The sequence below is a fragment of the Callionymus lyra genome, chromosome 10 (genome assembly GCF_982586985.1).
Source record: "Callionymus lyra chromosome 10, fCalLyr1.hap1.1, whole genome shotgun sequence".
In the NCBI taxonomy this organism is placed as follows: Eukaryota; Metazoa; Chordata; class Actinopteri; order Syngnathiformes; family Callionymidae; genus Callionymus; species Callionymus lyra.
This window is the reverse complement of record NC_141827.1, coordinates 19,670,706-19,691,275: the sequence shown is the minus strand read 5'-3', so window position 1 is coordinate 19,691,275 and position 20,570 is coordinate 19,670,706. Positions and strand designations below refer to the sequence as shown.

The window sequence follows — 20,570 nt, the reverse complement described above, 5'->3', positions numbered from 1 at the left end:
CTACTTTTTAAACATGTGTTTTTATGGTTAAAATTGTTTTGCATATACAGTTAACCCATAGTTTTTTTTTTAAACATTAAATGTATAAGTATTATAACATTATGATCGATCTGTTCACTTTCAGTGTATTTCCAATACATTTGTAGGGTATCTTGCTTCACTTTTACCGAGCAAGTATTTTAATATATCCCTGAGCTACTAAAAATAAGTGCATCAACTGATGAAAAGGTTCTCATAAAGACCACTAGAGGGAGCTCGCATTGTTTATAACCCATCTTGGGTGATACAAACTCATTCAAAGGGAAAAACTTTGACTGTAACATGTCATAACTTCGGCGGAAAGGACTTTATTTCGGAAAATCTTCGAGCATATATTCAATTGCATTCATGATTTATGTTAGGTGACCATGTTAACATTTGAGCTGATGCTATGTGACAAAAAAGTTTCACCTCTGTTTGCATACAAGACCTTATATGGTCGGCCACCAAATTACTCCAGCACTTGATTTAATGGATATTAAAAGTCAGTTCAAAAGCAATATTTTCAAATGATGTTTTAGGCATTTTTCGGCTCCTCCTCCAAGTGTCTCTGTGCATCTCTCAGCGTGTCCTGCAGGTCCTTGTACTGAGCCAGCCTGCAGGCCTCCTCCAGCTGGGACCACCGGAAGTCCTGGTGCTCGTCAGACAGTGTCACAGCTTTCTCCGGGTCGCTCAGTTCAGCCAGCCAGTACAGAACCAGTTTGGGTTTGCCTCTCACCTCGTAACGAAGCTCCTTTAAGAAACCGTCAATCACCTTCAGGTGCTCAGCGCCGAGACCCGCCTCTTCTTTGGTTTCCCTCAGCGCTGTTGTGAGGTCGTCCTCTCCGGGGTCCACATGACCTGAGGGTGAACAAGGTAAATGTAAATGACGGATCAGTTAAAAATTGACAGCTTCTGTGAATGTAATATAAAGCATTTAATTCCACTTGTGCTTGTATCCATTATTGACAAATGCTCTAATACAATTTCTCACAGTTAATAAAGTGATTTATTATTTATTAAGTTATGATATTGACAATAAAAATGAATGTAAGATACAGAAGTTTGTGGGGCATATTTCAAATATAAAATTATTATATATGACTCTGTGATTCTTATATAATAATAATAATAATAATAATGACAATAGTAACAATATGTCATAATAATTATATCATCATTTACATTTAGCAATTAAATAATGAGGGAATTCATTTAATGGAATTATGTTCTGAGAGAAGTCAACAAACAAGAATAGGTATTGGACTGATATTGTTATTTAAACACTAAATAAAGTGGGTAAAACATTAATATAATATCGGGACTTTGTCTGCTGAAAGAGAAAATATACTTAGTCAATGAGGATGATTGTGAAACAGGAAGTTCTGAAGTTATACAAGCATGCATTACTATTGACTATACATTATAACATACATAAATAATACACTTTTGTAAGTTTTTATTACAATAAGTTTTAATGGAACTTATATATTCTGACAGTCTGACTTATATTGTAAGTAAGTACGTAATATTTGTAGAGCATTGTTAAACCTTAACCTTTAAATACAATAAAATATGTTACTATGTAAAAAAGTTCAAATAAATTGTCAGAAGGTAAAAAGCTGAACGGTGTGGGATTCGAACCTTTGGGTGGCGTCCAGTGGTGCTCTCCATATGAAGTCTGCAGGAGCAGATACTCGATGTGGTTTTGGGGAGAAACACGATTCAAGAGGCGACGAAACACAATGAATCCACACGCGCGCAGCGTCATCTTACTGCTTGAAGTAGCTTTATTTCAGGTCACGAAGTTTAATAAATACATTAATAAAATATACGAACCGAGAAGGAGATTTAAATGAAGAAGCTTGTTGCACACCGGTGGGGATTTTGAGAGCACGGTGCACCCAATCATGTGTCCGATATGCGACGGAGACCGATGGAAATAGTTCCGTGTTTGTGTATCTATTTATCATAAGCGAAACATGTATTTTAAAATTACAATTTACAACTAAAATATGTCTAAATTAAAAGTGTATTGTTTTCCACGCTACACCACTACAGCAATCAAAATATATATACTGTATTTTTTTTCTCCTAAAAATGCTGTTTTGGTTTGCATTATAAACAACTTCTGTTGATGTGGAGGAGCTGCAGTTCTAATCTGAGTCTCTGCCAGATGGCATAGCTCCTCACCCTATCTGAAGGGACAAATCCAGACACATTGAAGAGAATACCAATGTCCTTATCTTGTTCTTCCAGTCAACAGCCAAAGTTTGTCATCAGCGGGGAGAGCAGGGCCGTTGAACAGAAATTAAAGTAGATTAAGATTTTTGTCTTTTGGCTCAGACAGATTGATACAGAGTCAGATTGATGAACCTTCATCCTGTAAGAAGCCGTTAAAACTTATGGAGCCACAAAATCAGAATGACTGATAAATAGTAACATTAAAATAATTATGCAAAATATATTTTTATTTAGACATTGGAGAAAAAAGTGCATCTATATATTTTTTTGGAGCTTAAATATAGTGTAGATCTGTTTGATTCTATAACAAATAACTATGAACTGTTTATTATCCAGAAAACAATTAATTAATTAAAATGTAAAAGCGGAATGAAAATAAATGAAATGGATATGAATAGTTATATATATATTTTTCTCACACTGTGTCCTCTAAACTGTAGGAGCAACTTCAGGAGTTAAAGACTCCTGGACTAGAGCATCGTCATCCTAGCAACGACAACGTTTAAGGGAGTTTGGGATTTGCCATGAGATTTTAAGAAACTGGTTGCATTTTAAACTCCGTTAAAACCATAAAGAGAACAACCTTGAACTGCATCTCTGGAAGAACCTTAACCTTAGAGATCTTGAGAGGATCTGCAGACATGAAAGGGGGGAAATACCCCAAATATAAGTGTGCCAATCTTGTGGCATCATTACCAAACAGGCTTAAGGCTGTATTAATTGATAAGTTCTTATTAAGAGTGTGAATAGTTATGTACATGTGTTTTTTTAAATGATCGAAATATGGGGAAACATTTTTCACTGTATAATTATGTCATATTATGTGTAGATTGATGAGAAAAGATACACATTTAATACATTTGCCAATTTGTCTGTAACAAAACAAAATATGGTAAAATTAAAGTTTTGTGAATTCTACCTGTATTGACTGCACACCACATTTGCATTATGCATCTAGTTATGCATTTGCGTATTCAGGGAAAAGATACAGGTACATATTTGTAGAACCTATTCACGTACTTATGAAAAACAATAATAACCCCCACAGATATACTTTGTTGTTTTATTTAACCAGAAACAGTATAGAAAATCCAAAGTGTTGGAACCTCTCGTCATTTTTTATTTTCTTTAGTTATCTGTTAAAAAATACAGAAGATAAGATTAATAAGAAGAATCATCATCTGAGTGAGTTTTGACCATCAGTCTGTAAAAAATGACAATATTTGGTGTAATCATGTAATAAAATCTAACCATCTAAGTGCATGAATGAATTCAGAGATGTGTTCAAACTGTTCAACTGATTAATAAGTTTTTACCATTTAAGATTCAAGCCCAGTGCTCGAGGTACCGATTAGTACAGTTCTTGTGAGTAATATCTTGTGTGTGTTGTGTGTAACACAGATAAGAGGTGCACCGTGCGTAGAAAGGGCCAGTTGTGAACACAGCCTGTGGCTGAAGATGATAGATACCAGGCTTCCTTCCCACATCACCCTTTCTTTTTTTTTTCACCAGCAGTAGAGTTTTGGCTGGACAAAGAAAACGCTGTAGCTGAATCTCAAGGTAAAACCAAAAATAGACTCTTCTCTCTTCCTATTTGCAAGACGACTATAAATATATGTTTGAAAAAGCTTTTTTGTTTGGGGGTTACAGAGACACGTCTGCTATTTTCTGAAAATAAATCAATATTTTCTGTGAATGTACACCAGGAGTAAACTGGCTGTTCCTGACATGTGACGTTCTCTGCTAACCACTGTTCTTGGGGCTCGCTCAGGCGTCACTAAGTGCTCATTATTCCTCTCTGCCTTTACGTGAATCACGCGGAGGTCAGGGCCACTGCAGAAAAAGATATTTTTGGAGTCTTCCGACACAGACGTTGAACGCCTCTTGTCATTTTTTCATGCTCACACGTGTCTTCAAATGTGCAGGATGATTGACGGGCCTGTTCATCTAATCAGCTCTCCAGACTTTTGGTCAGCGTGTGTGTGTTTCCACAACATTCCGATGAGCCCCGAGTCATAGCATCGTTTACTTCCTTAAGTCACAATCCCCCCCCCCACCCCCCGAGGGTGATCAAGACTTAATTTAATCTGACAACTGTGATGGCAAATGGCAACAATATGATCCCACTGTCGAAAGAGTACACACTAATGTGAAGCTAAAGTTGGCAAGTAGGGTGAACAAAATCTTGCGTGAGCTGAATGTGTCGCGAATATTGGTGTTTTAAAGAACATGACGTTTTCTGCTCCTCAGATTCCGGGGCGATGGCAGAAATGGAGGGTTTGTGTTTTGTCGGGAAGAGGGACGACGTGATTGAAGCGAAGCGTGTTTTTAAAGAAGTCAATGGTAGAGATGTGCTTGTCATCTACCACCAGGGAGAGTTCTACGCCATGGACTCGTACTGCTATCGTGAGTAAAGCTCAGCTGTGTGTTCAAGAGATGATGTTTAATACACACAAAAGTGGCCCTTCATGAAGTAAAACAAAATAAAAAATGTATAAATTCATTTTTTCAAAGAGTTAATCAAGACTTATAGAAGATCCTATTATTTTTCCTTTTTATGAGTATTTCTTGTACCTAAAAATAATTGTGTACATTTGTTATTCAAGCATATTATTATACATTAAAATAAAGAAAGTCAATATATCGTCTCAACTTAAAAAATAAAAATACACTTTAAAATCTACGTCCAATTCAATTAGATACATACAAATGCTGACTCGACAATAAAGGTATTCAGGTGGGTGTGGGATTAAAAGCAGTCTTCACCCTCGGATGTCGAGCTTATGTCTACGTGAAAAAAAGTTAAATGAAAATTGATTATACTTGACCATCGGTGGACATAGGTAAAAGTGGGGGCTTTCATATAACCATATAATATCTTTTATATCTGACACCTTATTTGAGAAACCATGTATAAAACATCCCCTAAATAGCTTCCTTTTTTAAATGTAATAGCCTTGTAAGTTCCTTTTTTGGAAGCTTTCAGTCCTACTATAAATCTAGATTCTATTGATTTATATATCGTTTTGTTTTATTGAGAGAATTATACAGTGAGCACCGTTCAAGGACCTGATCTAAATGTGAAAACATTGAATCAAATTTTAAATATCAATTAACTTGTTTTATTTTTCATTGTGTGCGCTGAAGACATTTGAACGGTCACCTTAGACAACTTGCCCAAGACTTTTGACGACTCCTCCTGGGATTGGATGGCGACCTCATGATCCAATTCCCTGACTTATCTTCAGTACGAGCTTCCTAAAGACAGAGAAACTTTGAAAGTGTTTTACAAGTCACGACGAAAGACTCAACCTTGCAAGCTTGTCATCATCATCCCTTGACAGGAGCCTCAGTAGGAATCAAACTCTTAACGTTACCAGACAATTCTCTCTGTGACTTTAAATGTTGGAATGAAACTTAGGTGAGGAAATGAGGCAAAGATGGGACCTTTCTTGACATGTCAAAAGGTATATCCAAAATCGAACCGTACTATTAAGTCCCTCTAAAGGCAATTTACGGAAAAACAAGTTTCACATTTGCATTCCATACACTTACACATACTCAAAACCAAATAGATCCAGTAAGAATATATATTATTTTGAATTTCATGTTTGATCATTTAATTTTTAGGATTGTTTTAATCCTTTGAGGGTCAATGTGTCGACATACTTGCACCACAAATGTAATCCCCGCTAGCAATGTCCACTCATGTCATGTTTTCACGTTTTGTTTTTTGTTTTTCCACCTAGTGCTTTGCTAAAACATATTCTGATGGTTAAAAGCCCAAAAATAAACAAGTCAGAAACATTTTTATCAAAGTAAAATACAGTATATTACTAATTTTCCACCAACTGCTATACACAGTTCAACAGTTGTATTGTTTCAAACTACAATAGAATTATGTATCAACCAAACCAAGACGAGGGTCAAAAGAATCTCATTTAATCAAGTCCCATAATTTTAAGCAGCTCTTTACGTCATCTTTTTTTTATGTTGAAACCACAAGTTACATTTAATAGAATGATCAAGTTTACTGCCAACAGAAGTACTGTGAGTAAAAGTATAAATTAACTTCTACTATGGTAAAAGTACAAGTGCCCTTTGAGCGTTTGTACTTGACTAAAAGTGCTTAACTAAACTGAACTTTGTGAACATATCAAACCCTTTTATCAATCATTTTTCAATCATATTTTCATTATCATGCAGCTGAAACATAAATGTTAATTTTCTGTAAATAAAGTTTATTTTAACCTACCAGCCAAAATCGTTAACAACCTAAGTACTTGAGTAACTTAACTTATCTTAAGGAGAATCTTTAGCTTGAAAGAAAAACAGTTGGTCTTATGACAAATCCGGTCTGAGAGAAAACTGTTTAAGAAAAATGGCGAAAATTACACAAATGTTCATAATTTGGATTTACCATGACACACATAAACATGTCACTATTGTTTTCATCTTCAATACAAGACTATGGATTTGGAGTCAAATGTTTTAAAGCAAACATCTAATTGTAAAATGGAAGAGAATTTAATTTCGGCCCATATTGGGCTGATCTGTATATCATGTTAGAACTTCCTTAGCCTTCCTGCGCCTGACTTTGGATGACCATGACCATTTACTTAAAGATCAACTGATCTGAAAACCCAACTCTCCTGACTCGATCAAATGTTTCAAATGTTGAAGTAATTCTCTTCACGATGCATTAAGTCCCTCATCATGACAATGTTTTGAACTTTATAAAGTTCCTCCCCCGTCTGAAATCTTGGCGAATGAGATGTTACGAGAGTCCATTATGATGTAATAATTAAAAGAGTTTTGTACAAACAGACACATACTAATGAGTACAATAGAGGTCCACGATCTATTTAACACGTTAGTTTAAAACGGTCTCATACTTGCGCTCCATGACTTCTTGTGTCATAGTTGAAAAGAATTAAGCAGATGAACGTTCCGTCAGCAGATCTTTCAGGTGCTTATGTTGCAATACTGTGATTCTCTCCCCTCAGATGCTGCAGGGAAGCTGCAGAACGGAGACATCGAGGTGAGACTCACACACGACCGAGACATCAATAGAGCACGCCGCCGGTGCTCCGAGGAATACAAATGCGAGCCCTGAAAACTATCACGTTCACAGGAATTCGACGGCAAGATGTGTATTGTTTGTCCCAACCACAAGTTCAAGATCTCGCTGGCCGGGGGGGAGAGCTTGTACAAGGCCACCGACCACACGCAGAGCAAGCCGGAGCCCAGATGGTACTCCAAGGGCGTGAAGCAGCGAACCCACCGGGTCGTGGAAACGAACGGCGACGTTTACGTCAAACTCTCGGAGGAGCCGGGCTTTATCGAGTCCGACTACTTTCAGGGCGAGAAGGGGAAGGAGGAGAGGAGAGCCAGAGAAGAAGCTTCTGAAAAGGAAAAAAAATGATTCATGTATTCATCATAGTGAAGAATGAACTTGTGTTCCTGTGACGCCTTATAAAGCGTTAACCTTCTCCATCCCATAGTAATGACTCGATAATGAATCCCACTGGTTTTAATGATCGACGATCATCAGCATCGATGAAACAAAGAATGAGATTCTTGAAGGGACGCTGTTGAGCGTCTGCACTGCATGTTAACGCCGCTCATGTTTAATGCATGCTGTGTGTGAATCAATGACACAATGAATTATACAAATCCATAAACCAACTAATAACTATGCATGCAGAAGCGTTTCTGAAGTGTGTCGTTGTGTTTTCATCGTCGCACAAAAGAGACAAAACAGAAGGAACATGCTGTAAAGGTTGACTGGAATACAAGTGTGGGGACTGTGTGTTTAATATACATATACTGTATATGGATATATTAAATTTAATATTTATTTTATTCATATATATATATAGATATATGTTTGTTTGTTTTAGTGTGTGAGTATATTTGTGACTGTGTGTATATGTTTGTGTGTGTGTACAGTGTATCTGTTAGTTTTTAGTATTTGTGTATATTTGTGTTTGCATGTTATCTGTCAGATGTGTATTTGTGTTGAGTTGTGTATGTTTTTGTATAGAAATGGGTGTATCTAAGTACTATATACAGGACTACCTTTGAAGGGTAAAATAATTTAAAAAAAAATACAGCTAGGAAGAATAAATTCAAATCTTTTTCATAATTTGTGAATTTTTTATGACTTAAAATTTGGAAAAATTTAAAAATTATAATAAAAATAAATATCCAATCTCAATCGAAACCAGGGGATAAACCGGCAAAATTAAAAAAAACAAATAAATGAATTTATTAACAAAAAAATGAGACGATCAAAATAATAAAAAAAAATTGTTTTCACTTTGATCAAAATACCAAAGCTTTATCGTGTTGAACGTCCTCATTAGAAACTCCATTAAGCGGCGGATTAATCATCTGTTGTGTAAGACGCCACAATGGACGCCACAGAGAGACGGACCAGAGACTCCTGTTCCTGCTGGGAGTGACATCATCCCGGGTGACCCCGGAATACTAGTGAGGCATGAGGACCGGGGTCAGGGGGGAGAGATAGAGGAGGGGGGGGGAGGGGGGCGAGCCCTGGTGTAAATCACTGCACATTATTTATTAAATTATGATGATGTAGTCACTTAGGGGAGGCGATCCCATCTCGTGCTGCAGGACCTTCTCGTGGGGGGTCAAGCGGAGGACCGTTAGTCAGGCTAAAGAGGCGAGTGGGGGAGGGAGTGGGATCCAGATCCACCCTCCTGTGGTGGCACAGTGCCCTCGTGCCCCTCGGTCCTGGGCGCTCATCCATGTGAGTCTTTGTGAGTCAGAGATGGAGGGTCGCTGGACCATTAAACATCTCCTCCTCGTGCAGCCACTTCCTGGGAAGTTCTGATCCCAGTCCAACCAGTGCTGGAATTTATTCTTCAAAGAATGTTTTAAAAGTTCATCGATAACTCCTTCTTTCCATCCATCAATCATATTTTCATCATCATTTCTGTTTTATCCCTCTTTTCTGTCCTGTTATTCTTTCGCTATCTAATCGGCTTCTTTCCATCTTCTCTCTTGTTTTTAATTCCTCCTCTTCCACTCGTCCTATTTACATCCATTTCACTTTTCTCCTGAGGTATCACTCTCTCTCCTTCTTCCTTCCCCAACTCCTTATCTTCTACACTTAATTCCCTCCCTTTATTTTCATTTATATTCCCTCCATCCTATTGTCTTTGCCCTCTCACCCTCTTTATCGTCTCAATCTCTTGCTCCTCTGTTTTAACCTCTCTTTATCTTCCTTTCTCTCTATCTCACTCCTGTCTTCCCTCGCTCTGCGTCAACCCCTCGCTCTTTCTCTCCACCATCTTTCTACTTTCTCATCCTTTTTGGTCTGTTTGGTCCATCTTCCCTCCCTCTTCTCTGTAAATGACATCCCGTTTTGTTTGCCTTCTCTTTCACCTCTCCTACCAACCTTCCTCGTCCTCTTATTCCCTTCCTTATATTTCTAAGCTCCTACCTCCTTCTTCATCTCCTTTTTACCCCGCATTTCCCCCACTCTATTTTTTTTTTACTCTTGTAATCTCTCACTCCCTCGGTCAGTCAATTTACCTCGCTCCTATCTCTCTTTCTCGACTCACCTTTCGCTCCCTTTTTTCCTCTCTACCTTTTCCCTTCCCCTGCTCTCCCTCTCCCCTCTCGCTCTCTCTCTCTCTCTCTCAACACCCTCTGTCTCTCTCTCTTTCTCTGTCTCACCTCTCTCCCTCTCTCTCTCAACACCCTCTCTCTCTCTCTCTTTCTCTGTCTCACCTCTCTCCCTCTCTCTCTCTCTCTCCCCTTCTCTCTCTCCCCCCCTCTCTCCCCCCTCTCTCTCTCTCTACCCCTCTCTCTCTCTCCCCCCCTCTCTCGCTCTCTCTCTCTCCTCTCTCTCTCTCTCCTCTCTCTCTCTCTCTCTCTCTCTCGCTCTCCCTCTCTCTCTCCCCCCTCTCTCTCTCTCCCCCTCTCTCTCTCTCCCCCTCTCTCTCTCTCCCTCATCTCTCTCCTCTCTGACTATCTCTCTCTCTGTCTCTCTCTCACCCTCTCTCTCTCTGACTCTCTCTCTCTCTGTCTCTCTCTCACCCCTCTCTCTCTCTCTCTCCTCTCTCTCTCTCTCTCGCTCTCCCTCTCTCTCTCTCTCTCCCTCTCTCTCCTCTCTCCTCTCTCTCCTCTCTCTCTCTCGCTCTCCCTCAATAACTTTGGTCACAACACATTGAAGCGAGCTGCTGCCCTCTCCTCCTCCTCCTCCTCCTCCTCCTCCTCCTCTCTTCTTCCTTCACTCCCTCCTCCCCATTAATTTGTTTTTTTTTCCTCGCCTGACAACTTGTTCGTCTTTTTTAGCGCATTCTTTAGCGCCCGCTCATGGACGCACTGGTGTGTCGCCCAGCGCTGGTTCCGGGTCGCCTGCTCCTGCGGTCGGGTCGGATCCGCGGTGGGATGCTCATGAATGAATAAGGAACCGGGACGATGCGAGAGGAACCCCACGAGCAGACGCTGCACCAGGAGCTCCGCGGGGACCGGCGGCGGATGAGACGGACCGTTAGCGGCGGAGAGGAGCCGAGGAGCCGAGGCTCATTGCGGTAAAGACGAGTCTGACTGAGAAGAAGAAGAAGAAGAAGAAGAAGAAACGCACCGTGAAGGCATCACTGAGCACAATGTAAGTTCATTTTATTTTTCATCAATTTTCCCCTCGATTTTTATTTCTTCAGTCATGATCCCATGAACCCAGTGATGCCTCCGTGATGCTCATGATCTTCAACCTTCCATCCAAACCAACTGTTGTGGTTCCTCCTGCAGGTCCATTCACATCGTGGCTCTGGGCAGCGAGTGCCCCGGTGGAGGGGTCGGTGCCGGGGATGAGCTCATCGGTCAGGGGCAGCTGCAGGGCGGCCTGCTGTGGAGCTACCTGGGCCACGGAGCGGTGGTGGGACCGTGCGACCTGGAGAGCAGCCTCCACAACCCGGCCTTCATGGAGTACACCTCCCGGGTGTTCGGGGACGTCACGGTGGTGGTCAGAGACTGTCCCAGCTGGGTGAGGGTTTTTTTTTTCTAAGACTAGGATCTGTAAAATATGGTTGTTTTTTTTATTGTGACCCAGGTGTTAGAGAGTTGCCCCCCAATAACAAACACATGGACTCAATTTCCAGTCCTTTCAACAAGTCATCAATTGATAAATACGAAACTGTGTTCAACTGTGTTCTTTTAATGTAGTTTTACAGAATTTAAACTGGGCAATGAAGTTGTCTCAGGACCCCCATCATCTACTAGTGTACAGGTGTATCAAGTCAAAATAATATTGTTATTGTCCTCATGTAAAATATGATATATAATCTAATTTAATTATTATTTTAATATTAAATAAAATATATTGGGTTGTTTTTTTGTTTTTTTTGGGGGGGGGGGTCCTTGAAAAAAGATACTTGTGTTTCCCAAATAGTCCATTCATTTATTTATTGTAATTCAATTTGCATTTAATGTTTGGGTTACACATCTGAGTGTAGAGGAATCAGTTGAGGTGGCTTGAGCACCAGGACGCCTGCCTGGTGAGGTGTTCAGTGCATATGAAAATGATTTGTTAATGACGAAAGACTATGTCGCCGGGCTGGTCAGGGAATGTCTTGGGGTTCCCCGGAAAGAGCTGGACGATGTAGCTAGGGTAGGAAAAGTCTGAGCCCCCCTGCTTAAGCTGCTTAACGAAAAACGAAAAACTTCCAAATACTTAAAAAATGTCTCCTGAAGCGTGTTCAGGAACCATCAGTAGATTCTGATCCACAGACCTAAGAGCCCGAGCTGGGGTGTAAGGCTGGATCAGATCACTGATGTAAGGAGAAGCCTGACCATGAATAGATCTGAAAGTAAGAACCAGAATTTTAAACTTGATCCTGAAAGAAACTGGCAGCCAGTGAAGAGTGTTAAGGATCGGAGAAATGTGAGTTCTTCTACTAGAGCAGGTCAGAATTCTCGCTGCAGAGTTCTGTAGTTTGTGCCATGATATCTGTAAGGATTTGTCATTAGCTTCCTGAAGACAGAAAAGACACTTACAGAGCTTTGTATTAAGTGCAGGTGAGACAGCTCCTTCTTATTTATGCTGAACGAGAAGACTGTGTTGTGCAAAGTGTTGCATTGTGGTAAATATAACATCAGCTAGTTCTGTTATTTACAAGCTAAGCTAGCAAGTATTCTCTTTAGTCAAAATGTCTCTTTATACGGCAGTTGAAACCAAAAATGAATACTTTACCTTTCTATTGTTTGTTATGGTGTGGCAAGGTTAAGCTGAATAAAACCCTATCTGACAAACAAAAAAAGCAAATAAATCATATCAAATTATTTGGAAACTGGCCTGCCTGAGACCTCAACTGCTGCAATGGTATGAGTGATGTATCCTGCTCTCTGTGACTAAAAGAAAGAGTTTTTGACGAAAATTGGTGAGACTCACACTGACATCATTTAAAACAACAAAAGCCAAAAAGCCCCGTAATTAGAGAAAAAACAACAACTTTTTAACTCAATAAACAACCGGTGCTCCAGACTTGTTTTCCAGCGCCATCTTTGTCTCGCTCCCCCTCCGGAAACATGATGTCACACTTCAGTGGTTATGTATTTTTAGGGTTAAAAAGAACATAAGGAGGGAAGTGAAGTCGCTTTGAGGCCTCATGTCAACTTTATTTCACTTATTCGGATGCACAGCTAAACATTGCAAGACACTTTTATATAATACTGGTTACCTTCACGCCAAACAAAACCATCATTTTGCATTCTAAGATGAGTGATTGCAGACTCGTCTCTATTATTACAAACAAAAGATCATTTGTTCCTGACAGAATACACAGTTATGGAGATTTTTTTTCTGATTGTGCAACTGCACTTTGAGTGCCCTTTTATAAAGCTGTCATCAACACATTCACGCTTCCTGAATTGTCAGTTTAATTTGGATCTTCAATTTTTATTCAAATTCCCTCCACTCTTTCCTAACACTCACTGCTCTGGTAAAAGTCCCAACAGCCCCTTCGAGGTATTTATAATCAGGGTGGAGGCCAGAGGAAGGGTTATCTGTGGTCAAACATGTGAGGCAGGTCAGTTGAGAAATACAGGTTGCCTAAGGATTTTTAAGAGTAGCTCTTATTGAAATATCTGAAAATAACAGGTTTAGACAAGGACACAAATTGTATACGAACGTTTTGGCTCTTATAAGATTAACTGTCAGAACTGTTGCAGTGCAGTACAAGTCTGGGGTGATATTATGAATAGACATTATGACAATTACATCGCTCCGAGTGTCCAGCTGGATTTATGTTTACTCTTTTAGTGCAGACCGAAATTTATATTAGTTAGAGAGTCAGTAAGAAATATTTAATTTGCTTAAATGGAACTATTGTAAAGACAATTTCAGTGGTAAACTGCTGACTATTCAATACATGAGAAGATGCACATTTTCTCATTAACCCAGAGGCAACACATGGGATACCTATAAAGGATTTGTTTTCAGACCACCGGGTCACCTTGACCCAGAGATAACACGAGGGTTAACAACAGCTTTCCTGTCTTAACCTGCATCGTGTCTATAGCTAGTTAGAAAGAAGCTTGTTGAACAGAAAAGTTGGAACACCGCATTCATGGTATTTATTGGTGCACTTTAAAATATCAAAATAATTACATTAAAATATATCTTGAGATGCCTCCTCAGGCCGTGAGTCCAACTCATGTGGCAGAGGGTCCAGGATCAGTGTGGGTCCTTGTAATGTCATTGAGGTTCCCGTGAATCTAGAAAAGGTTCCTTCAGGACTGAGTTCTCAATCACAAAATAATTAATATAGTTGTACAGGTTTATCATTTGTTAATGTATGAAGTATTAACTTTTTCTTCAAATCTCTCTTTTCTTGGTCAACTCAACTCTTGTGTTGATTTAAAAGACTTAGATGTGAGAGTTTGATATACATAATAAATGTACATAGGATAGCCTCAGCCCCCCTACAACCTCCGCTAAAGGTATAAGTAGTGAAAAGTTAATGTATGGAGGGAGATGACGGAAGTCCGTGTAGGGACTTTCATGGCCTGAGAAGCTTCCTTTTACCCAGACCTGTGACTGTTGCATTGCATTTTGGGACTTATATCAGACAGGATGTTAGTAGTGATGGAGCTTCATGAAACAGTGTCATGCTGTTAAGAGGTCAGTATGTGGCGCCATCAGTTTGAAAATGATGCGATGTTTCATTAGAACAGTTAAAATGGTACAATAAAATATAATAAAAAAGGTGCAGAGAACGCCATCTAGTGGACTCTGAAAACAATGACACTGCTTCATGAAGTTTCATCAGACCATCACTAGATGTAAGTTCTGGGATCTCCCATAAAATTGTAAGAGTTCGAATTATTTTTAATAATGTCATTGGAAATTAATTCTTCATTTCAATCTCTTCTAGGACTTGCTCGACAGTGATTGGGCCAGCGTACGCAAGGTTCTGGAACAAGCGGACATATTGGTCATCAAATACTCTGTCACAGATAAGATAGCCTTCCAGCAGGTTAGGAACGGTTATGCGCCGAGGCTACGCCCGCTCTTGAGGCACTGGGGTGTGCCGGTCATCCTAGTGGCTGTGGGAGCGCGACTGAATGGTGAGAAGCTCTTTTTACAGCTTTTTACGACTATGTTTGTTCAATGTGTTTTGGTCTTTGTGTTTTCCCTGGGTTTGTCCTTGGTTTCACACACTATCATTCCATTATAGTGGCACAAAACAATCAAATAAATGTTTCCCAATTCAGTCAAAAGTTGAAACAAGGATTCAAGATGATGAGGCACACAAATAATCCTCCTCCTTTACACTACTATATAGTAATTCATTCAAAAAGTCCCCATCAAGAATATATTAACAATTCATGTCCCAGATACCAGAGGGTCCAAACTAAAAGTATATTGTCTTAATGATCCTTAGACTGAATCAGAGAGACTGTGAGTCTGCACTTTACAACTCATAGAAATGTAATGTAAATGAAGAAAATGAAAAAACAAGAAACCCAAAAAGCAGAAAAATACTAATAAACAAAATCCCTTTAAGTGATGATCTAGCACCCAGAAATGGTGATTAAATGAAGCTGTAGAACTCGCCAGGAATAAGTGGAACTTTAAGAATCACTTAGGAGCAGGAAGCGGAGCAACAACGCAAGAGTAGACAGGGAGTCAATCGTGACATCTCGAGCTCATCTTGGGGATTAATAAGATGTTGCCAGATAATCTGTGAGATATCGTATTTGTAGTGTGCTCTGGGTCTGCCCAAAGGACTCCACCCAGTTGTCTCGAACGCCATAATGGGGACAGGATCAAGAGTCTCGGCGCTGGCTTCCTTACAATTTGGAAAAGTAGCAAAACTGAGAAGAGTAGTGACTTGTTAAATCATGTAGATAATGAGGAGCTTTGTCTTTTGGCTCAGATCTTTCTCCAGTACCGGCAAATGACACTTAATAACTCTTATCATTCCGTCCGTCTATCTTGCATTCCCTCCTTAGACCTTAGGATACTTGAATTTTACACCTGGGGAAGTATTCTTCACCCCTAAGGGCTGCTTATTAAGTGTGAGTTTTATCAAATGATTTGCTGTCAGATTTGAGCTCAGATTCCCTTCTTCTCCTTTCTGTGTGTGAACCGAAGCCTCGGTTTGGGGGAAGCGAAAACGGAAGGTTTAACGCTGCCTGAAGTGCTTTTGACATTAGTTATCTTTCAAAAGAGGTAAACAAGAGTTCTTAATTAATGCCTGAAATAAACAGAGAGAAAAAAAAGGAACATCATTAGAGTAAGTTGTCACAAAGCAGCGGTCAGTTATTACTATTGGCATCATTTCAAGGATTAAATTACAGCTCTATTCCTGCCTTCGGGCGCTCAGCAGAGACACCCAAATATCTTAGCATAGGTTTGAAGCCTGGCGGAGACCAGAGGACATGAATAAATATCTATTCCGTCTCGAGAATCCTGAAGCGTGCTTAACCGAGGTGACACGATGCCGGACTCATTAGGACTCGCTGATCAGCGTGGAGGCTGACACACTGACCCCAGTTCCTTCTTCATCCCATAAACAAGCCCGTCAAACTTGTGTATTTTTAGCTCCTTGACTCACCGTCGGAGGAGCGATCAGAGAGCTGCTCATGACTGCCGCGAGGACGAGCAGACAAGAGGGTCGCTGTTACCCAGAGCTTGGGTTTGTTTACGTGAGAAGCTTCTTTGTTTCCCCTCGTGGCTTCAAGGCGCTCCTGCCGATCCGCTCACAACACCCAAAGCTGTCGGCAGCTGTGCCGAGCATTTGCATACCGCCATCGAGCACATGAACACCCGGATGAATCCTCTGACGGCACATGAACACATCCTTCATTACCCCTTAATACACAACTAAATCATCTGTCAGACACTCACACAAACGTGATTCATGCCTAAAGGTTATTAGCAGGATGATTTATCACATGGCTCTTGTCTTGGCTTTACCTCTCGGCACTCAGAGCCTATTTTTCCTCGTCTGCTCCGAGCTAATCTCTCTCATTTTCTGTGAGCTTCTGTCTCTCTAGTCTCTGTGCACACAGTCTACGTCCTCTTGCTCATGCTGCTGCAGATCCTTAGGAAACCACAGAAGTCAACTTTAGCTCAGCAAACACTGTGTCTGGATAGATTTTCTTACTATCAATGAATGAGTTCTACTTGCTTCTTTTAGTGTCACGGGTAAAGTGAAGTACCGCTCCTAGATTTTGATTTATAATCGAAAGATGGTAATGTAAGTTCAGGCTTTTGGTTCCATCATCTCCGGACATTTGATCAAGTGTTCGTTGAAATATGAGCTGAATAGAATTGAACAATTTATGGGTTGTTTTTTCAAATCATTGCCTTACACACATTTTTGTTTGTATTTCTGAAATAATTTACTGTAGCATGAGCCTTAAAACTGGTCAGATTCACAAACATCTGAGAAACAAATGTCATATGAGCTTGGTTTGGTACTGTACGATTTGCACCCAGGTCAAGAATTGATCCAGCAACCCCATAATGACACACAGTCACAAATACAGAGCAAATATAGTGTTTTATCTTTCAAATATAAATGAACCTAAATTACTTTTTAATGAGATTGTGTATGAGGGATGAGACTCAATTCAAACCAATCTAAAGAGTCTGTGATTAATTCATCGCAATTAATTATATTTTCTTATTATAGTTGATAATGTCAATAATTGTATGTGTATGATGTATACAAAACTAAAACATGTACTGTATCATTTTAAGTGTACGATGGTTTACAATCATACCGTTTTACTGAAACTAATCTAGCGGAGTAGAATTCTTTTTGAAATTTGAAAAAAATCCAGAGAGACATTAGTATTTGGCAGAAGAAAGAGTAAATGGTGTGAATAATAACCCATAGTTTTATTTCATACCAATCTGAAAATACTGATCATAGTCTTCAAGGCAACAGAAGAGTTGTAACAGACATTACTAACTGTAGCATGTATGCTAACCCATTTTCTTTCACTGCTAAGGGTGGTCTACGGTCCATTGCAATTATTGCATCACTGAATTTTTATTGCTCTAAATTCAGCTGAATCGATAAATGGTTCCAAGAAATCTGTCAAGGATTGAGAGAATCTAACATATCTACTCCAATCTACATCACAGTCCTGCAGAACTTACGACCTTAAAAATGTATTATGTGATAAAAGCTTAATCTACGCCAGATCACCAGGTCCGATCTTAGTAGGACTAACAGTTGCATGCAGGTTTAATCTGGCTTTTAATGGTTGAGAAGTTTTCTACAATAGTAGGTGAAGGCAATCATTTACTTGGCTGTCCTGTCACTGTTGTCTTGTCAACTTCCTAAAGCTCTTGAAACAATGATTCATCAAAATGAGCAATATATCTAAAGTATATCCATTATCCAACAAAGTAACTACAATTTATTTTCAATCATAGTTTTTGTGGTTAAGTTAAGTAGTAATATAAGGGGTGAAATTGGTAACAGTCATAGAACAAGAAGGAGAATAAATTACAACAATAATAGGTCACAGGCCCGGCGGCACCAAATCCAAGTCCAAGTGATTAAGCAGAGAGACGTCAGATTAACAAACAAGTAAATTATTTTAGCGTCAAGTGCAGAGCAGGGGGTTCTTCGATTGTTCTCCACTCAGAACCGAATAAACAAAATGTTTGTTTCATCCTCAAAAGGTTCCAAACTCAATAGAAATCTTTGCCAGTCTGACAGAATGAACCCGCTGAACTGATCCAAAATGCATGGGTTTCTACTTCTTAAGAGCCAAATCTGAGTCACTGGGGTAAACTTGTGATGTAATCCTTTCAAATTTCCCAAAAGCCAATTAGCCTTGACCCCGCTCGAGGGTCACGGTGCGGCGCCTCTGAAGATTGTCAATACTTGCTCTCAGGTTTGATAAACCAGATTGTGTGCACTCATTAAATCCATTTACATTTTCTGCAGCTGAGCTCCAATATTGTTCACTTGAATCGCATATTCACAACTGAACATAACACACATACCATTGTCATGATTTTCCTTTCATACTATATTACATAAATTAAAATATTTCATCATCTTTTTGCTCCACTTATTGAAGCGGAGACTGAGTTGTGTGTCTTCTGTCATCCAGACGAGGGTCCCCCGTGCACATGCCCCCTGTGCGCGTCCGACTGGAGCAGCTGTGTTCCCCACAGCGAGGGTCTGCAGCTGTCCCGGGACCTGGGGGCCACCTACCTGGAGCTGCCCTCTCTCAACCATGTGTTTGTGGGACGCTACTTTGGCAGCGTGGTGAGTGAAAATAAAACTACAGCATAATGAGGAATTCGTTGATGTGTGAACATAACCAAAATCCTAGCAATTTAGGATTTTTATTTTCAACAATATTGGACCATATATACTGTAAGTAATTGTAAAATATTAATTTCACTATTTAAAGGTAGGTTGCCTTTAAAAACAAAGATAAAATGTTCATATGTTAAGTTATTCGGATGGCCTGTGTAAGACAATTAAAGCATTAATTACTGTTACACATTTATTTTAGATGTAAAGCAGTTGAGTGAGGTATTACAAATAATGAAACATGATAATATATTACTCATGCATATATGTTTACTTCCTGTACAACTTTTTGACCAGGGCTATTCAACTTACGGCCTGGCCTCAGCCCATAGATAGATAGATAGATAGATAGATAGATAGATAGATACTTTATTCATCTCCTTTGAGAAATTCACGGTTCAGCAGCTCCAGAATATGTTACAAAGAGATAGAACACAGAGGCATGCAAGTTATGTGCAGTCTAAAATATACTGAAACATATGTATGAAAAGGAAAACAAATATATATAATAAAATAAAAAAATAAAGAAATATTTAAAAAATATATAAATCGTTAAAAAGGATGGGATGAGTCTGCGTCATGTGTGACGCAGGTTGAAGAGTCTGATGGCATGGGGGGAGGAATGATCTCCTCAGTCTTTCAGTGGAGCATGACATTGACAGCAGTCTGTCACTGATGCTGCTCCTCTGTCGGTCTATGGTGCTGTGAAGAGGATGCTGTGGATTGTCTATGATGGACAGGAGCCTGTTGAGGGTGCGTCGCTCAGCTATGGATGTCAGACTGTCCAGTTCCGTGCCTACAACAGAGCCTGCCTTCCTTATTAGTTTGTCCAGGCGTGAAGCATCCTTCTTCTTTAGACTGCCCCCCCAGCACACCACTGAGTACAGGAGGGCACTCGATACCACAGACTGGTAGAAGGTCTGTAGCAGCTTCCTGCAGACGTTGAAGGATGCCAGCCTTCGAAGGAAGTACAAACCAGTTTAGATAACGCAGCAGAGCCTTCTCAATGTGATGGAAAGTTGACCTAAAAAACAGAAGATTTACTGAGGTATGGAATCTACAAAAAGCAAATGACAGAGGCATTCCCATGAGCCTTTTTTTGTCCCAATGTGTGTGCAATATAAAGTAGACACTTTTGATATTTCAATACAAAGGTGCCGAATGGTTTATAACATTGTGTATCTATTGTCGTGTTTGACTAACGTTCAACTGCAAATAGTAGTAGAGCGGGTAAGAAGGAACCATGTTCAGTTCAAGAAGATTCATTCTATTGAGTCAAAAGATCAAGTATTTTAAGTAACCCAGTATATTATTGAAGTCCGTCAGTGGAGCAAATCACTTTTATTTAGTAAAAAAGAAATATGGCATATAATCTTTGTTTGTTCTTCAGTTTTACTCTTTTTCTAGATTGTTATGTTGCTTGGAATTGTCTCTAAAGAGAAAACATGGACATGTAAAAAGTGTATCTTATTACTGTAGATC

The 20,570-nt window shown here is 39.6% G+C and overlaps 3 protein-coding genes across 3 annotated transcripts in view; 2 read left to right on the top strand and 1 right to left on the bottom strand.

Annotated features, from left to right (window-relative positions):
- Positions 1-327: 327 nt before the first annotated feature.
- Positions 328-1,910, bottom strand: nudt2 (nudix (nucleoside diphosphate linked moiety X)-type motif 2). The gene is made up of 3 exons (XM_087800885.1): positions 1,858-1,910; positions 1,663-1,793; positions 328-879 (listed from the first exon to the last, which is right to left on the bottom strand). The coding sequence occupies exons 2-3, from the start codon at positions 1,787-1,789 to the stop codon at positions 557-559; spliced, it is 450 nt and encodes a 149-aa protein (XP_087657011.1). The 5' UTR covers positions 1,790-1,793; positions 1,858-1,910; the 3' UTR covers positions 328-556.
- A 1,845-nt stretch (positions 1,911-3,755) lies between these two features.
- On the top strand, positions 3,756-7,945 carry rfesd (Rieske (Fe-S) domain containing). The gene is made up of 4 exons (XM_087800914.1): positions 3,756-3,822; positions 4,513-4,668; positions 7,269-7,303; positions 7,397-7,945. The coding sequence occupies exons 2-4, from the start codon at positions 4,524-4,526 to the stop codon at positions 7,685-7,687; spliced, it is 471 nt and encodes a 156-aa protein (XP_087657040.1). The 5' UTR covers positions 3,756-3,822; positions 4,513-4,523; the 3' UTR covers positions 7,688-7,945.
- Positions 7,946-10,492: 2,547 nt separating this feature from the next.
- Positions 10,493-20,570, top strand: part of rhobtb3 (Rho related BTB domain containing 3) — a 29,937-nt gene continuing 19,859 nt past the window's right edge. The window contains exons 1-4 of the mRNA XM_087801064.1: positions 10,493-10,906; positions 11,047-11,281; positions 14,670-14,862; positions 18,880-19,037. Of these exons, the coding sequence (XP_087657190.1) occupies positions 10,905-10,906; positions 11,047-11,281; positions 14,670-14,862; positions 18,880-19,037 (588 nt within the window). The 5' untranslated portion in view covers positions 10,493-10,904. The remainder of the gene's footprint in view (positions 10,907-11,046; positions 11,282-14,669; positions 14,863-18,879; positions 19,038-20,570) is intronic.

Coding starts and splice junctions, on each gene's coding strand:
- nudt2 (XM_087800885.1), bottom strand. CDS start 1,789: ATGACGCTGCGCGCGTGTGGATTCATTGTGTTTCGTCGCCTCTTGAAT. Junction 880..1,662: donor CCACTGGACGCCACCCAAAG/GTTCGAATCCCA, acceptor GTTCACCCTCAG/GTCATGTGGACCCCGGAGAG.
- rfesd (XM_087800914.1), top strand. CDS start 4,524: ATGGCAGAAATGGAGGGTTTGTGTTTTGTCGGGAAGAGGGACGACGTG. Junction 4,669..7,268: donor CATGGACTCGTACTGCTATC/GTGAGTAAAGCT, acceptor CTCTCCCCTCAG/ATGCTGCAGGGAAGCTGCAG. Junction 7,304..7,396: donor TGCAGAACGGAGACATCGAG/GTGAGACTCACA, acceptor TCACGTTCACAG/GAATTCGACGGCAAGATGTG.